This window comes from Peromyscus leucopus, chromosome 2, assembly GCF_004664715.2.
Source record: "Peromyscus leucopus breed LL Stock chromosome 2, UCI_PerLeu_2.1, whole genome shotgun sequence".
Taxonomy (NCBI): domain Eukaryota; kingdom Metazoa; phylum Chordata; class Mammalia; order Rodentia; family Cricetidae; genus Peromyscus; species Peromyscus leucopus.
In genome coordinates, this window is record NC_051064.1 from 125385769 (window position 1) to 125408538 (window position 22770).

General features: G+C 46.6%; 1 protein-coding gene and 1 pseudogene across 1 annotated transcript in view; one reads left to right on the forward strand and one right to left on the reverse strand.

Moving 5' to 3' along the window:
* Positions 1–2454: 2454 nt before the first annotated feature.
* LOC114704317 lies at positions 2455–2863 on the reverse strand (annotated as a pseudogene).
* A 17782-nt stretch (positions 2864–20645) lies between these two features.
* The window catches only part of Epha10 (EPH receptor A10), a 34739-nt gene continuing 32614 nt past the window's right edge, over positions 20646–22770 (forward strand). Inside the window, exon 1 of the mRNA XM_028885465.2 lies at positions 20646–21366. Within this exon, the coding sequence (XP_028741298.1) occupies positions 21261–21366 (106 nt within the window). The 5' untranslated portion in view covers positions 20646–21260. The remainder of the gene's footprint in view (positions 21367–22770) is intronic.

Here is a 22770-nt window from a genome sequence, read left to right on the forward strand (position 1 = left end):
GCCGGAAGTCTGGGTTTAGGTCACCCAACCCAAAGAAAGTTGGTGGTCAGTTCATCTCTAGGCAGAAAGAAGTCCAAATAACTCCCACGGAGGAGAAGAAAAGCCTTCAAGAAAAGGCTTATACGGTCTGACATCACATTGAGGTCCTTGGAGGAAGCCCGTATTTTCTGAAAGCCTGCTCCCACCACGGTGAAACAGGAGTTATCAAAGCAGTCCCTTGCTTTCAGATACCAAGGGAAGCTGAAAACAAGAATAGGCGATTGAGGTGATTCAGTGGGTAGAGGTGCTTGCTGCCAAGCCTGATGATCTGAGTTTGAATTCAGAGACTGCTGCGGGCCGCAGGAATATCATAAGAACTCAGCTGGTTATGGCAAAGTCACTACCTGGAGGAATCAGGGAATTCCTCCAGAGGAAGCCAAATCCCAAGGAGTTTTTGGTGTTACTTGGCTTGTTATATATCAGCTGTATTCTGTTATGAAAATCATGTGTGCCTTCATAGTTTTCCCAATTGATTTTTCCCTAAGAAGGGCTAACAATGTGGACTGATCACTCTCTAGACATACACATTCCAGGCATTTGGAGAACAGCCTTAGGAAAGGCTTTCTCTGGAATCAGATATCTCCCCTAGCCACTTTCAAGGACTAAAGGAGACATCACCCAGGTGGTCACCCAATTTCCGAGGACTAACAGTGATAACAACCCACAGGCGAGTCTCCTGACTTAAGGTAAATTCCACAAGGGGACACCGCCTAGGTCAGGTAGACATTAAGTAATAGCTTTACACAATTTAGCCCAGACCCCTTTCTTACAGCCTTACTAACTTTATAGACCTCTAACTACTTACCTAACCACTTCTAGGAATATTTAGATAAATTCTGTGCTAACAGCTATGCTCAGCCAGAACTCCCAGTTCAAGCCTCCCTGTAATTATCATCTTTGGCAGCATCCAGCCAGGTGCATCCCCAGATGGAGGAAAGTACCTTATCAGAGATACCTCTGTACTCTCTAAGAACAGACTTAAGCTTCCAGGCTACCTGTTTGAGAAGGCCTGGTGGATGTGCTAATTAAGCTTAACTTCTCCTTTCCCAAATCTTACCTCCAGTTCCAGATCTCCCTTTAACTATCACCAGAGGCATCTACCTGTAGACAGGTTGCCTAGAGACTGAGCACACTTTCCCCCACCCTGCAGAAAAACGGCAGACAGCCTGGACAGATAGGAGCCACAGGAAAAAAGAAGACAGTTTTATTTTCTCCCATTGACCTAGCAACTTATAGATTTTTAACATCTTTTACCAAACACATTTAAGATTATAGTTGTGCACATAAGATCCCTCTTCTTAGATATTACCAGTATTTAGCCTTTAGTTAATTCATTAGTCACTTCCCCTTTGGGTCGCAAATGGTAATTAACAACTAGTGCCCCTCTTTGTAATTCTTATCAACCCTCCATTTGATCCTGATAGCGGACAATCACTGCCTGAGGAAGTTCAGGCTGAGTGTTCTGGGTGAAGGGGAGGATTGTGATTTTGGGGAGATATATAACTGTAAAGCAGAGGACAGAGAGAGGAGAAAAAAAGAGAATGGAAGAACTAGATGGGTAAGAACTTGAGAGGAACGAGCCGAGATGAGGAAGAACTAGATTGAAGGGCTAAAAGAGAGGACTAGAGGAAAGAGATGGAAGATGAGGAAGAGCCAGATGGGAAGAACAAGATGAGGAAGAGCCAGATGAGAGAGAAGGAGACGGGAGAGGAGCTGATAGGGGAAAGAACTAGATAGATGAGAACCTAGAAGGGACAGAACTAGATGAAGGAATTAAGATAGAACCTAGAGGGGACAGTAGATAAATATAGAGAAATTAGGCAAGAAAGGAGCTAAACATGAGAGCAGAATAGAAGCTGTGTAGAGAGGGAACTATCACAGAATAATAAAGTGTATGAACCAAGGAGTTTCGTGTACATAGATTCATTTCTTCTCATTAAAGATTAATTATCAGCTGGTTGTAGATTCTTCCCAGACCCTGGGAGGAGACTATCAAGGGGCTGGACCCCATAGTCCCCGATAAGGGACCCACATGGTGGAAGCAGTGGACTGAGTTCCACAGGTATCCTTGACTCCACATTCATGTCACTGTGCATGCACACCCCACCCCCATGACACACACATGAGTAAATAAATGTAATTTTTAAAAATTCAGCCAACAGAAGAGAGTCCATGAAAGGACATGGACGCACTGTTGCTTACGGATGAACTACTGGCTAGATGTGGTTGTATGCAGCTGTGGTCCCAGCACACAGGAGGCTAAGACAGGAAGTTTGAGTTTAAGGCCAGCCTGAGATGCCCAGTAAGAGCAAGTTTTAAACATCAAAACAAACCAAACAATAAAATATTAGTATCGATAGTAGTGGTTCTTTTTTTTTCTTTCTTTCTTTTTGTTTTTTAGTAAATTATAAATACTTTATCTACTTGTCAAAGTTCATCAAAGAACTTCCAAAATATTCCATCTTCTTCATTCTTCAGGGATTATTCATTCACAAAGTAGGCCACCCTGTCATATATTAAACCCCAGGGCTCTCATGCATTCCTTCTGGACCTCGATGAAGTGTCCACAGAGTTCTCTCCTTTCTCAATGATGCACACATCGCGTGCCTTTTTGGTCTCTGGACAGACGCAGCAAGGCTTCAGCAGCTTCTTCTCCTGAGCCTCAGGTGGGGCAGGGCTGGCGGCGGCCAGACCCGGCATCTTTGGCATCTTTCCACCCGAAAGCAGCAACGAGCGCACACGCGCAAAGATCCCAAGCAGCGGCCACCCCAAGCTGCCTGCACCCACTTCCGGTCAGGCTAAAGAGATAGCAGTGGTTCTTAACCTGTGTCTTTCGACCCCTTTGAGGATTGCACATCAGATATTTACATTACGATTCATAACAGTGGCCAAAATTACAGTTATGAAGTAGTAATGAAATAATTTTATGCTTGGGGGTCACCACAACATGAGGGACTGTATTAATTAAAGGGTCTTAGGGTTAGGAAGGTTGAGAATCACTGGTCTACAGGCTGGAGACATGGTCAGTTAGGAGCACTACTTGCTCTTCCAGAGGACCCTGGTTTACATGACAGCTCACAACTGTCTGTATCTCCAGTTCTAAGAGATACAACTTCTTCTTCTGGTCTTCTCAGACACCAAGCAAGTACATGATGCTCAGACACACATACAGGTAAAACACCTATACACATACATTTTTTTGAAAATATTGTCTAATGCCTCAAAGATTATTTTGTTTTGTTTTGTTTGTTTTGTTTTGTTTTTTTGAGACAGGGTTTCTCTGTGTAACAGCCCTGGCTGTCCTGGAACTCTCTCTGTAGATCAGGCTGGCCCGGAAGTCACAGAGATCCACCTGCCTCTGCCTCCCAAGTGCTGGAATTAAAGGCATTCGCACCACGTCCAGCTGCCCCAAAGATTTTATATTTTTTAAAACAAGAACAGGTTACTATATAAATGAGGAAAAATGTTTATCAGACTGTAAGAAGTATCTCTTGGAAACTGAAAACAACAGAACCCAATTAAAAAATGTAAAGATCTATTTATTTTTATTTTATGTGTCTTGCCTGCCTATTATGTGCATGCAGTGCTCAACGAGCCCAGAAGAGGGCGTTGGATCCCCTGGAACTGGAGTTGGATTCTTTTTCTACATTATGTTACAGTATCGACTACATAAGGCTAAAAATTACAGACAGGGCTTGTAAGATAGTAAAAGCTCATGCTGCCAATTCTAAAGACCTGACTTCAATCCCTAGAACCCACTGTGGAAAGAGAGAAACAACTCCCAAAGCTCTCCTATTACCTCCACATGCATGGGCATGCTTGTGACAGACAAACAGACACACAGACAGACACACACACACACACACACACTTTTTTTGGTTTGTTTATTTAACATAATTTCTTTATTGATTCTTTGGGGATTTCACATCATGTACCCCAGTTCTGCTTACCTCCCAGTCCCCCCATATCTGCCCCTCACCACTGCAGAGTCCCCCCAAGAAATTTTTTCTTAAAAATTTTAATTCAAACCAAACAAAAGAAGCAAGCAAACAAACCAACAAAAAACAACAACAGCAAAAACAAAACAAAACAAACAAACAAACAAAAACAACCCTCTTTGCTCCTCCATCTTCCCCGCCTCTCCAACGCCTCTTCATTCATCCTAGTGGCCTTGGGAGCTGCCTTGTGTCCCATAGCTTGTCCACTCAGCTTTACTTGTAAGTGTTCATTGTAGTGAGTCATTGGTCTGGCTCAAGGCCTCTGGTTTCTGGTAAACCATCATCACTGGATCCTCACCGAAACTCCTCTCAAATACCCTCCCCCAGGCCACCCCAGTCATGGAGATCCTCCAGGTATCGTTCCACAGGACCAGTTCCTACGCGAGCTCCAGCAGGTCCTAGATGGGTTAGATGTTAGCTTGGGCCAACCCAAGGCCTCGCTGTGAGCCTGGGTGATTGCTGAACTGGTCAGTCCTAGTCACTGGGGCCTCCCGTCAGGCGAGAGGAGGAGCTGGCTCAGCATGGCCCTCTGATTTCATCACACATGGTTCCTATGGCCCCCTGCCAACACACACATCTTAAAATAAAAGTTGAAAAAAGACGTTATAGGGCCAGGAGAGATGGCTCAACCGTTAAGATCACTTGCTGCTCTTGCACAGGACCTGAGTTGGGTTTCCAGGATCTCCATGATGCCTCACAACCCATCCATCCCTAACTCTAGTGTCAGTGGATCTGACACACTCTTCTGCACTCCACGAGCACAAACATGATGTACACACATAAATGCAGACAAAACAGTCACAGACATAAATAAATCTAAAAGAAATTATTTTTTCGATTGCAGATCGCCCTGGCTAAAAGGTCATGAAGACCAGCTGTAACCTTGTATTGATGCTGGTCATACTGGGCCCACATTCTCTTATTTCCCTGCAGCTTCTCAGCGAGGTTTGCAGAGAACCAGACAAAACCTGACCACAATGGGGGGGGGGGCTTCCCCTCCTCCAATCTGGTTCTCCTTTCCCTGCAATTCACAAGGGCTGACCCACTGATTCTGTCCTCTCCGGCTAGGATTTCTTAAGCTGCTGACCCTACATCAACATCTAAAACAAACCTAGAGTGGGAGATGTAGCTCTGTGGTTAGAGTGTTTGCCTTGTACACACAAAGGCCCTGAGTTTGATCCCCAGCACTGAAAAAAACAGGCATGAAGCCGGGCGTTGGTGGCGCACGCCTTTAATCCCAGCACTCGGGAGGCAGAGCCAGGTGGATCTCTGTGAATTCGAGGCCAGCCTGGGTTACCAAGTGAGCTCCAGGAAAGGCGCAAAGCTACACAGAGAAACCCTGTCTCGAAAAACCAAAAAAAAAAAAAAAAAAAAAACAGGCATGGGTAGTACTTGCACGTAATCTCACTATTATGCCAGGACTCAGGAGCTGGAGGCTGGAGGGTCAGAAGTTCTAGGTCATCTGTTGCAACATTTCAAATTTGAAGCCAACCTGGACACAAAGACCTTGTCTCTTGGGATAGGGTCTCACTTTGTAGCCCTAGCTGACCTGGAACTCACTATGTAGATCAGGCTGGCCTTGAACTCAAAGAGATCCACCTGCCTATGTCTCCTGGGTGATGAAATTAAAGGCTTGTACCACCATACTGGCATTAAAATAGGTTTGTTTGTTTGTTTGTTTGTTTGTTTGTTTGTAAGATGTACACTTGTATTAAACTGGTCTCAAGTATGTACTGGCAAGCCCCGGCTGCCTCAACATCTCAGCCTACTCCCAGGGAGACCAAAGACACCATACATCAAATTGAGGGGACAAACAAAAGGAGGGCCAGAATGGTTGACCATTCAAAAATAAAATAAAAAGTATTAAGGTGGAAGATTTTGGGAGGTTGTTTTGTTTTGTTGTCATTTGGTTTTTTTTTTTGAGACAAGACAGGGTTTCTCTGTGTGACAGTGATGGCTGTCCTGGAACTCACTTTGTAGACCAGGCTGGCCTTGAACTCACAGAGATCTGCCTGCCTCTCCCTCACTGCCTGGCTCTTTAATTGCTTCTTAAACATACTATGTTAATTCTACCTTTAAATCTATACTTCCTGTTCACATCATTTCATCCATGCTTCAAGCCATCTTCCGTCCATGGTCTCCATCTGAATCTCACCTCCAAGGATGCTTGCTGATATCTTTGTCTCTTCTTCATTTTATAGAGGACAAAACAAAGACTTGGGCCCTAATGGCTCCCTTGGGGGAGGGGGTGAGAAGGTGTGGAGTCAATGACACAGACCCCAGGAGTCAGGTGAAAGACAAACAGCAGACTCCTTTATTCAGTAACAGGGAAAAGCCTTATTTTTTTTTTAAATCTTTCTTTTTTTTAAATTTATTTATTATGTATTCAGAGGGCACCAGATTGAATTATAGATGGTTGTGAGCCACCATGTGGTTGCTGGGAATTGAACTCAGGACCTCTGGAAGAGTAGCCAGTGCTCTTAACCTCTGAGCCATCTCTCCAGCCCCAGGGAAAGCCTTATATACCCTCTTCCCAGCATTCAGGTTGTATACCGATCTAGTGACATTGCGTGGTTGTCCCTCATTGGCTGGGCACGATCAGGAGCTCTGACAGTACCTGTTGCTAGGCCCTCAGTTAGACTCCACATGATCAGTAACTCTGGACAGCACCTGTTGCTAGGCCCTCAGGCAGACTCCAGGTTGACTCATAAGGAAGTACATTATGTGCATGCCTTGGCAACTGGTTTGAGCCAATTTCCTCGACCCTGTGGGCCTGTCCTACTGCAGACCCTCAGGAAGAGGCTGAGCTGAGCTGGAATAATATCTGCCCTGACTCTTCACATAAGTGTCTCCTGTCCCTGGATGTGTCCCATAGAAACACTAACAGAGCTGCTCTTGACCGGCTTCAGATGTGATCTCGTCCTCTCCTACCCTGAGGTTTACAGAGCAGTATTGGGATAGAAAGGCTCCACTTAGTTCAGAACCATGCTCAGAAAGTGTGAACAGACACAGAAGAGGCAGCCCAGAGCGGTTGGCCCTAGGGAATGAGACTCGGGAATGGAAGAGGAAGATGGGGGATTACATCTTTATTACAGGACCTGCAATATGGTTTGACTTTTAATACAATGTACAATATTTGATGAAAAATGAGAGTGAATTTAAACAAACTGAACAGTGAATCTTCTAAGATTGTGGATGTAGTAGAAAGGAATATAGGAAAATCGATGTCTCACAGGTTTATGGTAAGGTTTACACAGAATAAGTCTGTTCATACATGTTTGTATTGGGTCAGACTCAAGAATTACTTTTACATTCTCGTGTGTGTGTGTGTGTGTGTGTGTGTGTGTGTGTGTGTGTGTGTACACCTGTACCATGAAGTACATGTAGAAGTCAGAGGATAATTGTGAGAGTCAGTTCTCACCTTCCACGTGGGACTTGGGGATTGAACTCAGGTTGTCAGGCTTGATGACAAGTGCCTTTATGTGCTGAGATTTCTCTCAAGGTCCTCGTTTTGGCTTTGGGGAGCAAGGTCACTATGTAGTCCGAGCTGGCCTTGAACTCACATTACTCCTGCCTCTGCCTCCTGAATTCCTATCATGGGCACATATCACCATGCAAAGCTGGGTATTTGGAAGGAATTGGAGTACTGAAGTCCCACTTTTGAAGTCAATGAACATCTGTGCTTTTTTTTTTATTTACACTGCCAGGATTTGAAGCCAGAGCCTCATACATGCTAGCAAGTGCCCTGTTGTGGAATATTATTTTAATTGGGCAAAGATGTATTACATTTATTTATGCTGTGAAATATTTCTTTAACTGTATAAAGGTGTGTTACATTTGTTTATGCTACATTTGTTTAATTATGAGAAGATGTGTTGTCTGTCTAAAGCACCTGGTTGGTCTAATAAAAATCTGAATGGCCAATAGCTAGGCAGGAGAGGGATAGGTGGGGCTGCTGGGCAGAGAGAATAAGGAGGGGGAGAAATCTAGGGGAGAGAAGAAGAGTACAGGGAGAGAGAGGAACATGCCCAGGGCCAGGCAGCCAGGCAGCCGCCAGACAGACAAGGAAGAAGCAGGAAAAGTAGGACATACAGAAAGAAAGGTAAAAAGCCCTGAGGCAAAAGGTAGATGAAGAGAAACAGGTTAAGTTAAGTTAAAAGAGCTAGCCAGACATGAGCCTAAGCTAGGCAGAGCATTCAAAACTAATACGAAGTCTCCCTGTCATGATTTGGGAGCTGGTTGGTGGCTCCAAAGAAAAAGCCTGGTACAGAACTAAAAAAAGCAAGCTTCGGATCTCCATGGAGATCACAGATAATGGCACAGGGTAGTGCAGCTACTTAGGCAGACCAACGACTCTGAACAAGGTCAATGACACTCTTTACAGCTGTCCTGTGTGATACACTGGGATGAAGGGGAAGATGTGATTGGGCACTAACTGGTTAGTGCCCATGCTTGTACCAAGTGACCCATCTTGGTTACTGATCTCAGATGGGTGACCTAAAAATTAGGGGCTGGAGATGTAGACTGTGCTTAGCATGCTTGAGGGGCCCTAGGTTTCATCCCAGGATGGGGGTGGGGTGGGAGGGAGAGGGAGACAGACTATCTCACCATCCTCATCAACTTCCAGACCACTCCCAAACCATCCCTGCCTACTGGGCTATCCAGTTCCTTCTTCTAAAATATTTTATTTTTATTACAGGGTGTGGTGGCACCCACCTTGAATCCCAGCACTTGGGAAACAGAGGCGGGTGGATCTCTGTGAGTTACAGGCCAGCCTGGTCTACACAGTGAGTTCCAGGACAGCCAAGGCTATGTAGAGAGACACTGGTCTGGATATTTCTGTCTGTGATAGACAGACCTGAGTGAACTCCATTGCTCCCATTCCTGATGTTCCTGACAGTCTGTAGTCCCTTTCCTTGAGCATGGACAGGATCTGTGACAAGCTTCTAGCCAGTAGAATCTGGCTGTGATGAGGAATGTTGGAGGCATAATTAGGTTCTTAAATCAGGTCAGTCCAAGTTAATTAAGATAGAGATAGTCCTGACTTAATAATAAAAAAAAATCCCGAAAAGAGACTAGAAAGGGAGTCTATGGTAGGCTTCATGAAATAAGAATTCTCAGCTAGGTGTGATGGCACATCCCTGCAAGCCCAACATTTTCGAGGTGGAGGCAGGAGGATCAGGAGTTCAAGGTCATCCTTGGCTACATAATGAGATGCAGTTAAAGAAATGAAAGAGAAAAGAAGGCAAGCAGGCAGGCAGGAAAGAAGGAAGGAAGAATGGATGGATGGATGATTGGATAGATGGATGGATGGGAGAAAGGATGGATGGATGGAAGGAAGGAAGGAAGGAGCAGCTTCGTTGGGATTCTTGCTAGCAGGAACTTGCAGGTATCTGCCCACAGTCTGAAGGAACTTGGAAGCGAGTTAAGTTCTGAAGGTGAGTTCCCATACAAGAATGCAACCCATGCAGTGGTTAAGAGCACATATTGCTTTTGCAAAGGTCCAATTCTATTCCCAGCACCCACATCAGGCAGCTCACAGCTGCCTGTAACTCTAGCTCTCTAGGGGATCTAACACCCTTTTGTTCTCCACACTTATATGAAGATATATACACATACACAATAATAATAATAATAATAATAACTAGTAATGATAAATAATAATAATAATAATAATAATAAAAGATGGGTCAGGGTAGAGTACAGTGGTAAAATACTTGCTCAGCATGTACAAGGCCTTGCTGAGATGAAAAAAGAGAGAGAGGAGAGAGGTAGGAAAGGAGAAAGGAAGGGAGAAGAGAGAGAGGGAGACATAGGAAAAGGCAAAAGAAAAGAGAGAAAGAAGCAATATATATGTAATGACACAGACATGTTCTCCCGACGTTCCAGAGGCTGACAGGAGGCTCTTGCGTTCAAGGCTGGTCTAAGCTACATAGAGATCCTGATTCAACAAACTATAAAAGGAACCAAAGGGGAAAGGGAGATGGAGATGTATGTGGCTCAGTTGGTAGAACGCTGGCCCGGAGTTCAGGAAGCCCTTGGTTCAATCTCCATACTGCATAAATTGAACTTAGTGGCACAGGCCTGTAACCCCAGTGCTGCGGCCGCAGGAATATATCATAAGAACTCAGCTGGTTATGGCAAAGTCACTACTGGAGGGATCAAGGATTTCCTCCAGAGGATGCCAAATTCCAAGGAGCTTTTGGTGTTACTTGGCTTGTTATATATCAGCTGTCTTCTGTCATGAAAATCATGTGTGCCTTCATAGTTTTTCCAATTGACTTTTCCCTAAGAAGGGCTAACAGTGTGGACTGATCACTCTCTGGACATACACATTCCAGGTATTTGGAGAAAAGCCTCAGGAAAGGCTTTCTCTGGAATCAGATATCTCCCTTAGCCACTCACTCTCAAGGACTAACAGTAATAACAAGTCTCCTGATTTAAGATAAATTCCACAAGGAGACACCACCTAGGTCAGGTGGACCTTAAGTAATAGCTTTGCACAATTTAGCTCGGACCCTCCTTTCTTACATCCTTACTAACTTTATAGACCTTTAACTCCTTACCTAACCACTTCTAGGAATATTTAGATAACTTTCTGCGCTGACAGCTATACTCAGCCAGAACCCCAGTTCAGGCCTCCCTGTAATTATCATCATTGGCAGCATCCGGCCAGGTCCATCCCCAGATGGAGGAAAGTACCTTATCAGAGTTACCTCTGTACTCTCTAAGAACAGATTTAAGCATCCAGGCTACCTGTTTGAGAAGCCCTGACAGATGTGCCAATTAAGCCTTACTTCCTCTTTTCCCAAACCTTACGTCCAGTTCCAGATCTCCCTTTAACTATCACCAGAGGCATCTAGCTGTGCACAGGTTGCCTAGCGACTGAGCACACTTTCCCCCACCCTGCAGAAAAAACAACAGATAGCTCGGACAGATAGGAGCCACAGGAAAAAAGAAGGCAGTTTTACTTTCTCCCATTGACCTAGCAACTTAGGGACTCTTAACATTTTCTACCAATCACGTTTAAGACTATAGTTGAGCACATAAGATCCCTCTTCTTAGATATTAACCAAATTTAGCCTTTAGTTAATTCATTTCCCCATTGGTCACTTCCCTTTGGGGTTGCAAATGATAATTAATGGTTATCGTCTCTCTTTGATTCTTATCACCCCTCCGTTTGACCCTGGAAGCCTGGCTTTACTTGCTAAGGGATTACTGCTTGTAAGTGTATATATACCAGGGACCTCCAGGGCACTAGGGGACGGAGAAGAGTAAAGAGAATGGAGGAACTAGATGGGTTAGAACTTGAGAGGAATAAACTGAGAAGGAGAGATGGGAGAGGAGATGATATAGGAAAGAACTAGATGGATGAGAGAGAACCTAGAAGGGGCAGAACTAAGATGAAGGAATTAAGATAGAACCTAGAGGGGACCGCAGATAAATGCAGGGAGAAATCAGGCAAGAAAAGAGCTAAATATGAGAGCAGAATATAAGCTTGTAACTGATACAGAATAATAAAGTATATGGAATAAGGAGTTTCGTGTACATAGATTCATTTCTTTATATCAAAGATTAATTATCAGCTGGTTGTAGATTCTTCCCGGACCCTGGGAGGGGACTATGGAGGGCCTGGGCCCCCATAGTCCTCGATACCCCCGGACTTGGAAGACGGAGGCAGGAGGACCGATGGGCCTCTACTACAGTAAGGGCAGAGCAGTTCAAGCTGCCGACTTTGTGGTCCTGTGATACACAATACTAGAAAAGTAGTTGCCTTTGCCGTCCTGTCACTAAACACACAGACCTGAGGTTTTTAGCTGGAACTGCTCGGGTCTGGTCTTAGCTCAGCCATGATTTTCTTGGACTTCACTGTCATCCTGCACACTATTTTGTCTCATGTAGCCCAGTCTGGCCTCAAACTTTCTATGTAGCAGAGATGATCTTGATTGATGCCCTAATTCTCCTGCCTCCACCTCTGCAGTGCTGAGATTACAAAACCACAGCTACACCCAAGACTTCCCTGTAGGCAGACTTTTCTCTCCCCAAATAACCACACAGAGACTTACTATTAATTATAAATGCTTGCTGATATTACAGCTTGGTTTTAGCTAGCTCTTATAACTTAATCAATTTCTATTAATCTATGTGCTGCCCCAGGCTCGTTTACCTCATGTAATCCTGTTAGCTCTGGGCCCCTCATGGCATCTCCTCTGATTCTGCCCTTCTCCCCAGCACTCTCTCTGCTCAGAAAATCCTGCCTAGCCATTGGCCAATCAGCTTTTTATTAACCAATTAGAGTAATACATATTTATAATGTACAAAGATTGTTCCACAGCACTTCCCAGGTTGCTTTCTTTTTAAGAATATATTCCCCCACCCCACCCCAAAAAGACACATTTTGCCGTGCGGTGGTGGCACATGCCTTTAATCCCAGCACTTGGGAGGCAGAGCCAGGCAAATCTCTGTGAGTTTGAGGCCAGTCTGGTCTATAGAGCGAGTTCCAGGACAGGCACCAAAACTACACAGAGAAACCCTGTCTCAAAAAAAAAAAAAAAAAAAGAAAGAAAGAAAGAAAGAAAAAGAAAAAGAAAAAAGAATATATTTACTTTCTTACATATTATGTGTGCGATCCTCCTGCCTCCACTTCTGGAGTGCTGAGATGACAAGACCCAACTTCCCATAGTTGTTTTTTTAAAGAATATATTTACTTTTATTTTACATGTATGAATGTTTTCCTGCATGTATGTATGTGTACCGTGTGTGTGGTGCCCATAGAAGTCAGAAGAGGGCATCTGATCCCCTGGGACAGGAATTAAGGACAGTTGTGAGCCATCATATGTGTGCTGGGAACTAAATCCAGGTTCTCTGCAAAAACAACAAGTGCTCTTAACCACTGAGTCATCTCAGCTCCCCCTACCCAGATATTATTTAAAGATTTACTATTTTTAAGTGTGTGTGTGTGTGTGTGTGTGTGTGTGTGTGTGTGTTTGTATGAATGTGTACCATGTGTGCAGTGGCTACAGAGGCCAGAAGAGGGCATCAGATCCCTGGAAGCTGAAGTTAACGGTGTTATGAAAAGCCTGCTGTGAATACTGGAAACTGATCTCAGGTCCTGTGGAAAAGCATCAAGTGCTGTGGGGCCATCTCTCTGGGCCAGTCTGATATTTTATACTGAAACTCTCTCGCAACACATTAACTCTCAAATCAGCTAGGCATTGTTTGCTGCTTTAGACTCGTCTATTCCACTGAACTTAGACATTTGGTTTTCCAGTTGTAGGATTTAAATTGTATTCTTTTTTTTTTCTTTCATTGTGAGGGACGAAGCCTCAAGTGACAATTATCACACCAGAGCTCCACCACTGAGTTCTGCCCCTAAGCCATACCTTCCTTTTTATTATTTTAGTTTTTCTTTTGGTGCATTTCTTTTTGGGTGTGGTGCAGAGGAAGCTTTCCTTTATTGAATGTGGTTTGGTGATTGGTTGCCATTGTACTGCCCCAGTACAGAATCTTGATGTTCGACACAGATGCACTCCATTCTGTGACATCTCTCTTCTGCCTGAGCCAGTGTCAGCTCAGGATGTTTCCTGTTTCATCCAGCTGACAAATGCTCACAGCTAGTGTTCCCATGCCACCTTTCCCCATGACAGCTGCAGCAGCTCCTGGTACCGAATGTCATTGAAACTAATAGATTTTCTGCCCCCTACCCCCAATAATAGGTTTCTCCACCGATGCAGCAAGCCAGATCAAACCAAATTGAAAAACTGTAACAACAGGTTTATTTGAGCAAAGCAACTACCTGACAGGTTCTCCAGTCCCAGAGATGGAGGTGGGAGAAGCCGCACCCACAAACGAAAGCAGGGAGACTTTAAAGGTTGTAGGCCAGAGGGTGCCAGATCTCATTACAGATGGTTGTGAGCCACCATGTGGTTGCTGGGAATTGAACTCGGGACCTCTGGAAGAGCAGTTGGTGCTTTTAACCTCTGAGCCATCTCTCCAGTCCCTGGTTTTGGTTTTTCAAAACAGGGTTTCTCTGTGTAGCCCTGGTTGTCCTGAAACGCATTCTATAGACAAGGTTGTAACTGAGATCTGCCTGCTTCGGGCTCCTGAGTGCCTCAATTAAAGGTGTGTGCCACCGTGCCCAGCTTTTGTAGCTATAAGTTTTCTCAAGTCCTGAGTTTCTCCATTTCCCCCGGGCCCACGGTCCCTCAGCCGCTAATAAAATAATAATTCAGAGGCTTAATATTATTTACAAACTGTATGGCCAATGGCTTAAGTTTCTTGCTAGCTAGCTCTATCATCTTAAACTAACCCATTTCTATTAATCTATGTTTTGCCACATGGCTGTGGTGTTACCAGTCTGTTGGCATGTTGCTCCTTGGGCGGCAGGCTGGCTTCTCCCTGACTCTGCCTTCCTGCTCCCTCTATCTCTCTTGGATTGTGGCTATAAGCTGATTTGCCATAGGCCAGAGCAGCTTCTTTATTAACCAATCATAGCAATACATATTCACAGCATACAGAAAGATATCCCCCAGCAAGCTTGTTTTTTTTTTTTTTTTTTTTTTTTTTTTGAAGGAAGGTTTCACTAACTACTCCAGGTTGGCCTTGAACTCATAATCCTCCTGTGTCCGTTTCGCATATGCTGGAATTACAGGTATTTGTCGTCACCACTCCTGACTACGCATCTCATTTCAGATGGGAACTTATTTTCTCTGACCCTCAATTCAGAAGGTCAGGGATGTAGCACGTGCCAGAATGAAAACGATTAGCCAATCATAATCCTTATTGATCTTGGAAATTGCAGAGAAGTCATTTTCTCTGAGCAGAGGATTAGAACAAGAACAACCACATAAGCCCGGGGCTGCATCAGCATCACGAGACATTGTACTCGAGGCAAGGTGGGGTGGGGGTGACTTAAAGTATAAAGTGAATTGTCTGAGATGTAACAATAGGGCGTCTGCACTTAGATAAACATTGGTGAGGCGAGGTTCCATATCGCTGAGATTGACCCCAGCTCACTGTGTCTCTAAGAACGACTTGAACGTCTGACCCCCACATCTCTATCTCCCCACTGCTACCACTGCAAGAGTATAGCACTACACTCAGCTTCTGTGGTGCTGGGAATCAAATCTAGGCAAGGGCTCTACCAACTGAGCTACACCCCCAGCCCTGACTTAATACTATTCACTCATTCATTCATTTATTCGCTTGTTTATCTGCCATATAACAGATAAACTTTATTTATAGTGGAGTGGTAGTAGAGGTTAGAAAGGAATACACTGTTATGACTGACAGGAGCACAGGAGGGGAGGTACCCAAGGCTAGACCTAGAACGTTTTTGGTATATATCTACTTGTGGTGGTTTGAATGAAAGTGACCCCCATAGGCTCATATGGAGTGACACTATTGGGATCTGTGGCCTTTTTGGAGAAAGTATGTCGCTGGGGATGGGCTTTGAGGTTTCAGATGCTCAAGCCAGGCCCAGTGTCGCTCTCTCTTCCTGCTGCTTGAGGATCTGGATGTAGAACTCTAGGGTCCTTCTCCAGCACCATGCCTGTCTGCACGCCACCATGCTTCTCATCATATGATGGACTAAACCTCTGAACTGTGAGCTAGCCCCAGTTAAATGTTTCCTTATAAGAGTTGCGGTGGTCATGGTATCTCTTCATAGCAATAGAAAGCCTAGCTAAGAGTGGGTTAGTATGTCTGATGTATGGATGTGTGAGTGGTGGCACAGTCATGTCATGGTTTATGTGTGGAGGTCAGAGGACATCTAATGAGAGTTGGCTCTCTCCTTCTACCATGTGGGGTCCTGAGATCAAAATCAGGTCATCAGGGTTAACACCGGTGCCTTTACTGGCTGAGCCACCTTGTTGATTCAGGAATTATGACTTTTTTTTTTGTTTTGTTTTTTTTGTTTTTTTGAGACTGGGTTTCTCTGTGTAGTTTTGATGCTGTTAATTTAACTCTGTTAAATGGGGGCACTGTAAAGTAGAGTTTGAAATAAAAACAAACAAACAGGGGCTGTAGAGATGGCTCAGCAATTAAGAGCACTGACTGCTCTTCCAGAGGACCTGGGTTCAATTCCCAGTACCCACACAGCGGCTCACAACTGTCTGTAACTCCAGTTCCATAGAATCTGGCGCCCTCACACATACATGCAGGCAAAACACCAATGCACATAAAATAAAAATAGATAAAGTTTTTTTTTTTTTTTTTTTTTTTTTTTTTTTTTTTTTTTTTGGTTTTTCGAGACAGAGTTTCTCTGTGTAGCTTTGCGCCTTTCCTGGAACTCACTTGGTAGCCCAGGCTGGCCTCGAACTTACAGAGATCTGCCTGGCTCTGCCTCCCGAGTGCTGGGAGTAAAGGCGTGTGCCACCACCGCCTGGCTTTTGTTTTTGTTTTTTGTTTTTTTTAAATAGATAAAGTTTTTTTTAACAAACAAACAAAAACAGCTATTCAGAGAAACATGTTACATCCTATTCTTTGTACTAGCGGTCAGCCAAGGGATGTGGAGACCTGGGGCTATCAGAATCTGATGCCATCCAATCCTAGAAGCCTCCAGCCCCTTCCTCACATTCACACAGCTGCTTCCAAGTAGAGTGGCTCCCTGTGCACATCCCCCCTACAGAAAAGTGTATGGCAGGCACATTGTTACGCAACTCTGACCCCCTGGGCAGTTTCACTCCTCACCAAAAATCAATGTACTCCTTCTAATCGCAGACAGCGGGATGGATGCCAATCGAGTGTGGCCATCACCCAGCTTCCCGACGCATAGATTCCTTCTTAATGCTGTTATGTCGAGTGTGTAAGCCTGGACCATGATGAATTCACCAAGGTAAATGTCACTTCTGATACCACTTGGCAGCTGGCCAGGCAACGAGTCCTGATGACATCCCCTCCTCTTCAAGTCCGTTCCTTTCCTCCAGACTTCTTTGCTTTCTAACCTCCCCTCTCAACCAGCTGTGCTTCCGTCTGTCCCCCACTGTCTTTTCTCCCGTCACTCTTTACCTAATTCTGTCTTTCATCTCGGCTCATCACTTGACCTTTTCCCATCCCTTCTTTCCTCCCCTATTTTGACTTTAGTTAACAGTGGAGTTGAATAATACTGTACCAGAGCCCATGTGCCAAGTACTGTGGTGGGCCATATGCTAATCTTAGATCCTAAAGCTGGGAGTAATAGCACATACATGAACTGTCTACTTGGGAGATAGAAACAGGACCATCAGGAGCTTAGGGTTGTCCTCAGCTACGTAGGGAACTGGAGGCTAGTCTGGTCTATACAAGACCCTGTCTAAAGTTTCTTTCTGTTTATAACTACATTTCATTTTTACTTGTGAATCAATTACCTCAGGAAAGAATCCATCCTGGAAATGTTAATTTCTTTATTATGCTGGTGAAGGAGATATGGAATGGGCAAGGAGAGCAACAAATGAAAATGTCCTTTTGTGGAATAAAGCTCCTTACTGCTTGGCACCCCCATGTCCTTCCTAACAGTAGACTTGGTCCTGAGTTTTCTTGTGCAATGTTAGTGTTCTCTGTGGAGATGACCTTCTCTGTCCAGTGAAATACGCCCCACATCTGTGAAACCAGAATTTCCACATTTAGAAATGCTTTTGGTAATGTGGAGATGGAAATTATGATAAAGTTTGGATCCTCATGGCTAGAGAGATGGCTCAGCAGTTAAGAGTGCTGGCTGCTCCTACAGAGGACCCAAGTTCAATTCCCAGTACCCACATGGCAGCTCACAACTGTCTATAACTTCAGTCCCAAGAAATCCAACATCCTCTTCTTACCTCCAAGGGCACCAGGCATACATGTGATGCACAGACATATATGCAGCAAAAACACTCATACACATTATAAAATAATGAAGTAATTCAAAATAAATAAACTGAGGTCCTAATACCAACCTCTTTAAAAAAAAAAAAAAGTTGAGATCTGCATCCTGGAAGACCACTTGAAATTATTTTTGGCGTTGAACTGTGTCTCACAGTCCATCAAGGTTTCATGCTCTGGTCTTAGAAAACAGTGAAGAGGAGGAGGCAGCCCCCCTTCTTCCCTAAGAGAAAAGAAACACAGCTGTTTCCAGGTGTGTCCTGGGCCCCTCATTTCTTACTCCAGGAAATGAGGCTGCTGGCTCCTAAAGATACCTGTCACGGAGTCCTGGTTACAGACAGGAGTGGAAAAGTGAATTCTGGCCTGATGATCAAGATGCAGCCGCAGAGAAGTTCCAGGGCAAACCAAAGATGAAGCGTCCAGATCGGGTAGGTTCAGAACCATGGACAGAAACACCGCCAAGGAGATCCTGCGGGCTGAGGGCCCGGCACCATGGCCAGGGCTCCCCTTCCCTTTTTGAGGTCCCCCCCCCCATCTCTCAGAGCTACTTCGGAGAAGGACCTAACCTTGGCTGTAGGTTTACTGGCTCCTAACACCTGAAAGGCTATGATAAACAATGGTTTGGTTAAGAGGAGTCTCATTCTGAAGAAGGATGAGAGGCGGGGAGGGAGGCCTTCCTCCGAGGCCACAGCATGAGACCTTGATAGACTGTGAAGCCTGATTCACCACCGAAAATAATTTCAAGTGGTCTTTTATGATGCAGATCCAACTTTATCACAACTTCCATCTCCACATTACTTAAGGGATTCCTAAATGTGGACATTCTGGTTTTATAGATTTGGGGCATATCTCACTGGACAGAGAAGGTCATCTCCTCCACGGAGAATACTAACATTGCACAAGGAAACTCAGGACCAAGCCTTGCTCTCAGGAAGGACGTGGGGGTGCAGAGTCATAAGAAACTCTGCAGGATCTCTTCACCAGAGGTTACCTGCTCTGCAGCCTCCTGGAAGAGTGTGGTCTGCCTTGGAGCAACTCCTATTAAGGTCTGGCTGATTTGCATATATCTGCAAACACAAGGGCTTCTCTGCTCTGATTGTATTATATATAAATGAATTGCTCACAGGAAGAATGAGAAGGATTAATTCACTCTTCTTGCTTCCCCCCATTCCTAAGGTTTCTGTCGGGGAATTTCCCCCACGTGCATGCAACGAAGTCTCCCAAGAGCCAGGGTATCTTGTGGGCATCCTGTGTAGCTTTACTCAGTTAATCTCATCCATCTGTTCGGCTCCTGAAAGATTCCTGTGTGGCTCAGAGGGAGCCAGAATTTCATTTGTGTACCCAGGGTCAAAAGCTTTGGGCTGAAGTCTCTGGAGCTGTGGTAAGAAGCCATGCCTGATGCCTTACTGACTGCCAAGGGGACAGGACCTGGCTTTGAAGCAGGGGGAGGGGGGAGGGCTGGTGGAGTGAGGACTCATTTTGAAATGAAAGGAGTCCTGGGTCTCTAAGCAGCTTCTAAAAATACCATCTCCCAGCGCTGGGGGGAGGGGGAGGGGCAACTGAGCGTGAGGAGAATGAAGATAGGAGGGAGGTGGGGGATACGAGAGCCTTTCTTCAGGTGGGTATTATTTCAGGGACCCCACCTATCTCTAGGAACTAGACAGAGGCCACGCCTCCTCTTGCTTCCTTAGAGGGCTTGAGTCGCCCAGCTTCTCAGCCTAGCCCTTCTTGATAAACCTTTCTTCCTAGAAGCAAAGGAACCAATGCCCCCACCCATTACTACTGTCCAGCAACTGTATCTGTAGTAAGCAAGTTCTTTTGCATGAACACACACACACACACACACACACACACACACACACACACACACGAGAGAGAGAGAGAGAGAGAGAGAGAGAGAGAGAGAGAGAGAACGAACTTGCACATAAAAATGACCAGTGATCTATGAGGCCATGCATTCCCTTTACATTCGGTGCCCAGAGGTATGGGATGTGGCAGAGATGACTGATTCACCCAGATATCCTCTCCACGGAGTACGGTGCCCAGGAAGTGTTAGCTGGAGGGCGAGGAGTACTCATCAAAGCAAAATGTGCAGGCGCTGGCACCCCATAGCCAAGTGCATGTGTGGCTCTCACTCACACTCCGGCTTCTCTGGCTGTTGTAGCACCTAAGGGGAGAGGGGCCCCGGCCTCCCTGAAAAGCCACAAGGTGGATAGAGCTTCCTCCCCTCAAGTTCAGTTCAAATGGTGAAGCTCAGTGGCTGCTTCCTTCGTTTTGGGGGGCCCCCAGCCCTCCCCACCCCGCCAAATGGTTAAACCTTCAGCTCGTACACAAGTGACCTTCATTAAATAGAGGTCGTGTCCCACGTTTCTTTGCGGCGTCTTCAGCTCGGGCCGAACTCTTCGAGGGCTGCTCCGCCTCTTTCACAGGGACCTCAGATTCCCGATGCTGCGTTTCTCATCGTTCTTCTTGGGTGGGAAGAGTGGGCTGCTCATAGAGGAACCCCAACTTGAACAGACTGTGGAGAGAGGCTGTGGGGTGTGCTGCTATGTATATGGACAGCAGAAGCAAGAACCCGGGAAGCGGATGTTCGTGCACAATCTACCACTGCCCCCATCTCAGCGTCCACATGCTTTCCCAGCCTCCGAAGCGATGCTGGTAGGGTGGGACCCTGTCTCCAGCTTGACTCTCTTTTCCCAAGCAGATCCTAGGATTGGTGTGTGTGTGTGTGTGTGTGTGTGTGTGTGTGTGTGTGTGTGTGTGTGTGTGTGTGTGTGATGAGGGCGGGAGAGAAAGGAGGAGGGATCGAACCACGAAACACCGGGAGCCGCAGACACAGGAAGAGGCCAAGGGCTGGGAGACACCAGAGCTCCCTAGAGCTTGAGGTCAGGATATCAGTCTCGGAAATCCCCTGCAAGTCCTGGGAACAAGGGTGCTCCCGAGAATAGCTAAGAGACTGCATGTGTCGCCGCTTCCCCGCGGACCGCCCCTCCGTAAGCCACGCCCACAGCGCCTACTTCTCAGGATGCAGAAAGCTAAGGTTTAAGGGTCTCTGGTCCACCGACGCCAGCTTGTCTCGCTCTCCAGCAGCCCCGCTAGCTCTCAGGGCTGCCCTACCCCCACGGTTTGGAGATCTGCGGGACCCCTTGCTTTCCCCCTCCAGCTGGGCGTTCCGCCCCTGGCCTATGAAACTCCACCTCCTCATTCTCTGCTGGCCAGGATTGGTGGGTCTCCCACGGCGATGCCTAGCGATTGGTCCCCATGGATGATGGTGACCAGCGAGACTCCGCCCCCAGCCGGCGCTGGGGTCTGGGGGCACTGCTCAGCGGTGCTGGGCTGGCGAGGCTTGAGCCGCCGCCGCCGCACTGACAGCTCCGTCTGTGGACCATGGAGACTGGCGCCGGTCCACACCCGCTGCGCCTGTTCGTCTGCCTGATGCCACTCTGCCTCGCTTTGCTTCTGGGACCCGGGCGGCCCGGGACCGCCGAGGAAGGTAAGGTGGGTTGTGCCTGAGAGCCAAAAAAATTAGGGAGTTGGGGGGCTAGGGGATTGGGAGGAAGGCGTCGTTGGAGAGACTGACTACTCTGTTTGGAGGCTTGAAGCAAGCGGGCAACAGGGCGAGAAAGAACTAGAGAAAGAGGGGAGGTTGGCTAAGCGATAGAGAAGAGAGGGGTATTGAGGAGCTTTTAGGTCTGGAGACCTAGGAGGCTGGGAAAGAAAGAGGCTGGGGACCACAGGAGCCCGAGGCAGCAGTCAGGGGCCGTTGAGCCGGACAGGCTGAATGATTGGAGGTGGGAGGTGTGGGGGCGGGGAGATGAAGGGAGCAGGGAAGCCGAGGGGATGCGGCGAGACCCGAGCGTGAGGCGGGATGAAGACAAATAGCGGGGGCCTAGGGGACCGTGGTGTGGACAGCCGGAGGCTGGATGCTGATCATCTGCGCCGAGTCCGGGCGCTGCCCGAAGTGCTGACCGTGGAACTGTCCGCAGTGCTGAATTGGGATCGAGTCCACCACGCGCGGTCCGCGTTGCGGAGGATTTGGGGCCGCTGTCGGCGACATTAGCGCCAGAGTCTTGCCTCTGCTCCCACACCTCTGGGAGCTGTATGTTCAGTTGAATCCAGAGGCATCACAACCAGGTGCAGAACCCTGAGATGCTGGAGCAGACTCTGCCCGCAGGGTCTGTCCTGGCGCGGGATGGCAGATGCCTGCCAGTCTGCAATTCTCAGGCACTGTTGGTGATGAAAACCCAGCACACTGTCGGCGGCGGCCCTGCCCACCATCGCGGCTGCCTCCAGAACCAGTCCCTCTTGGAGGACCTCACCTTGGAAGCCCACCCGATTACTTACCACTCTAGGGAAGTAATTTTCTGAGATTTGGGATAGCCTGGCTTCCTGTGTTGAAGCAGAAGGTTCTGCTATCCAGACCCGGGCTTCTCTGAGACCAACCGATGGAAGGATGCAGGCTGCCGACCTGTCACATCCTGAGGGAAAAAAGTGACTCCAAGCTTTTCTGGTGGGGAGGGGGTGGAGAGGGTCATGGATTATGTGTAAAGGGGCCCCTGGCACTCTTTCAAAGGCGGTAGAGGTGGTAGCCCCTGGGAAAGGGCCTGGGCAGAGAAGCAAAGAATTCTGATGTCTCCCCTTGCTAAGTGGTCTCTCTACTTCATTTTCACCAGAAGCCCAGAAGGCAAATGAGAAAGGTCTCATCTCTCCATGACTGGTGAACTAACCTCGGATCTGGGTGGATTTGGGGTGCAACCAAGAATTCCCAGATCTGCTGCTAGTTGACAGTTTCCTCCCACTAGTTGACAGTTAAATATAACTTGGGGGAACGTGGGGAGGGTTAAGAGGGTCACTGACTTCTATCCCTAATGTAAAAGCTGACCTTAGAGTATTGCCA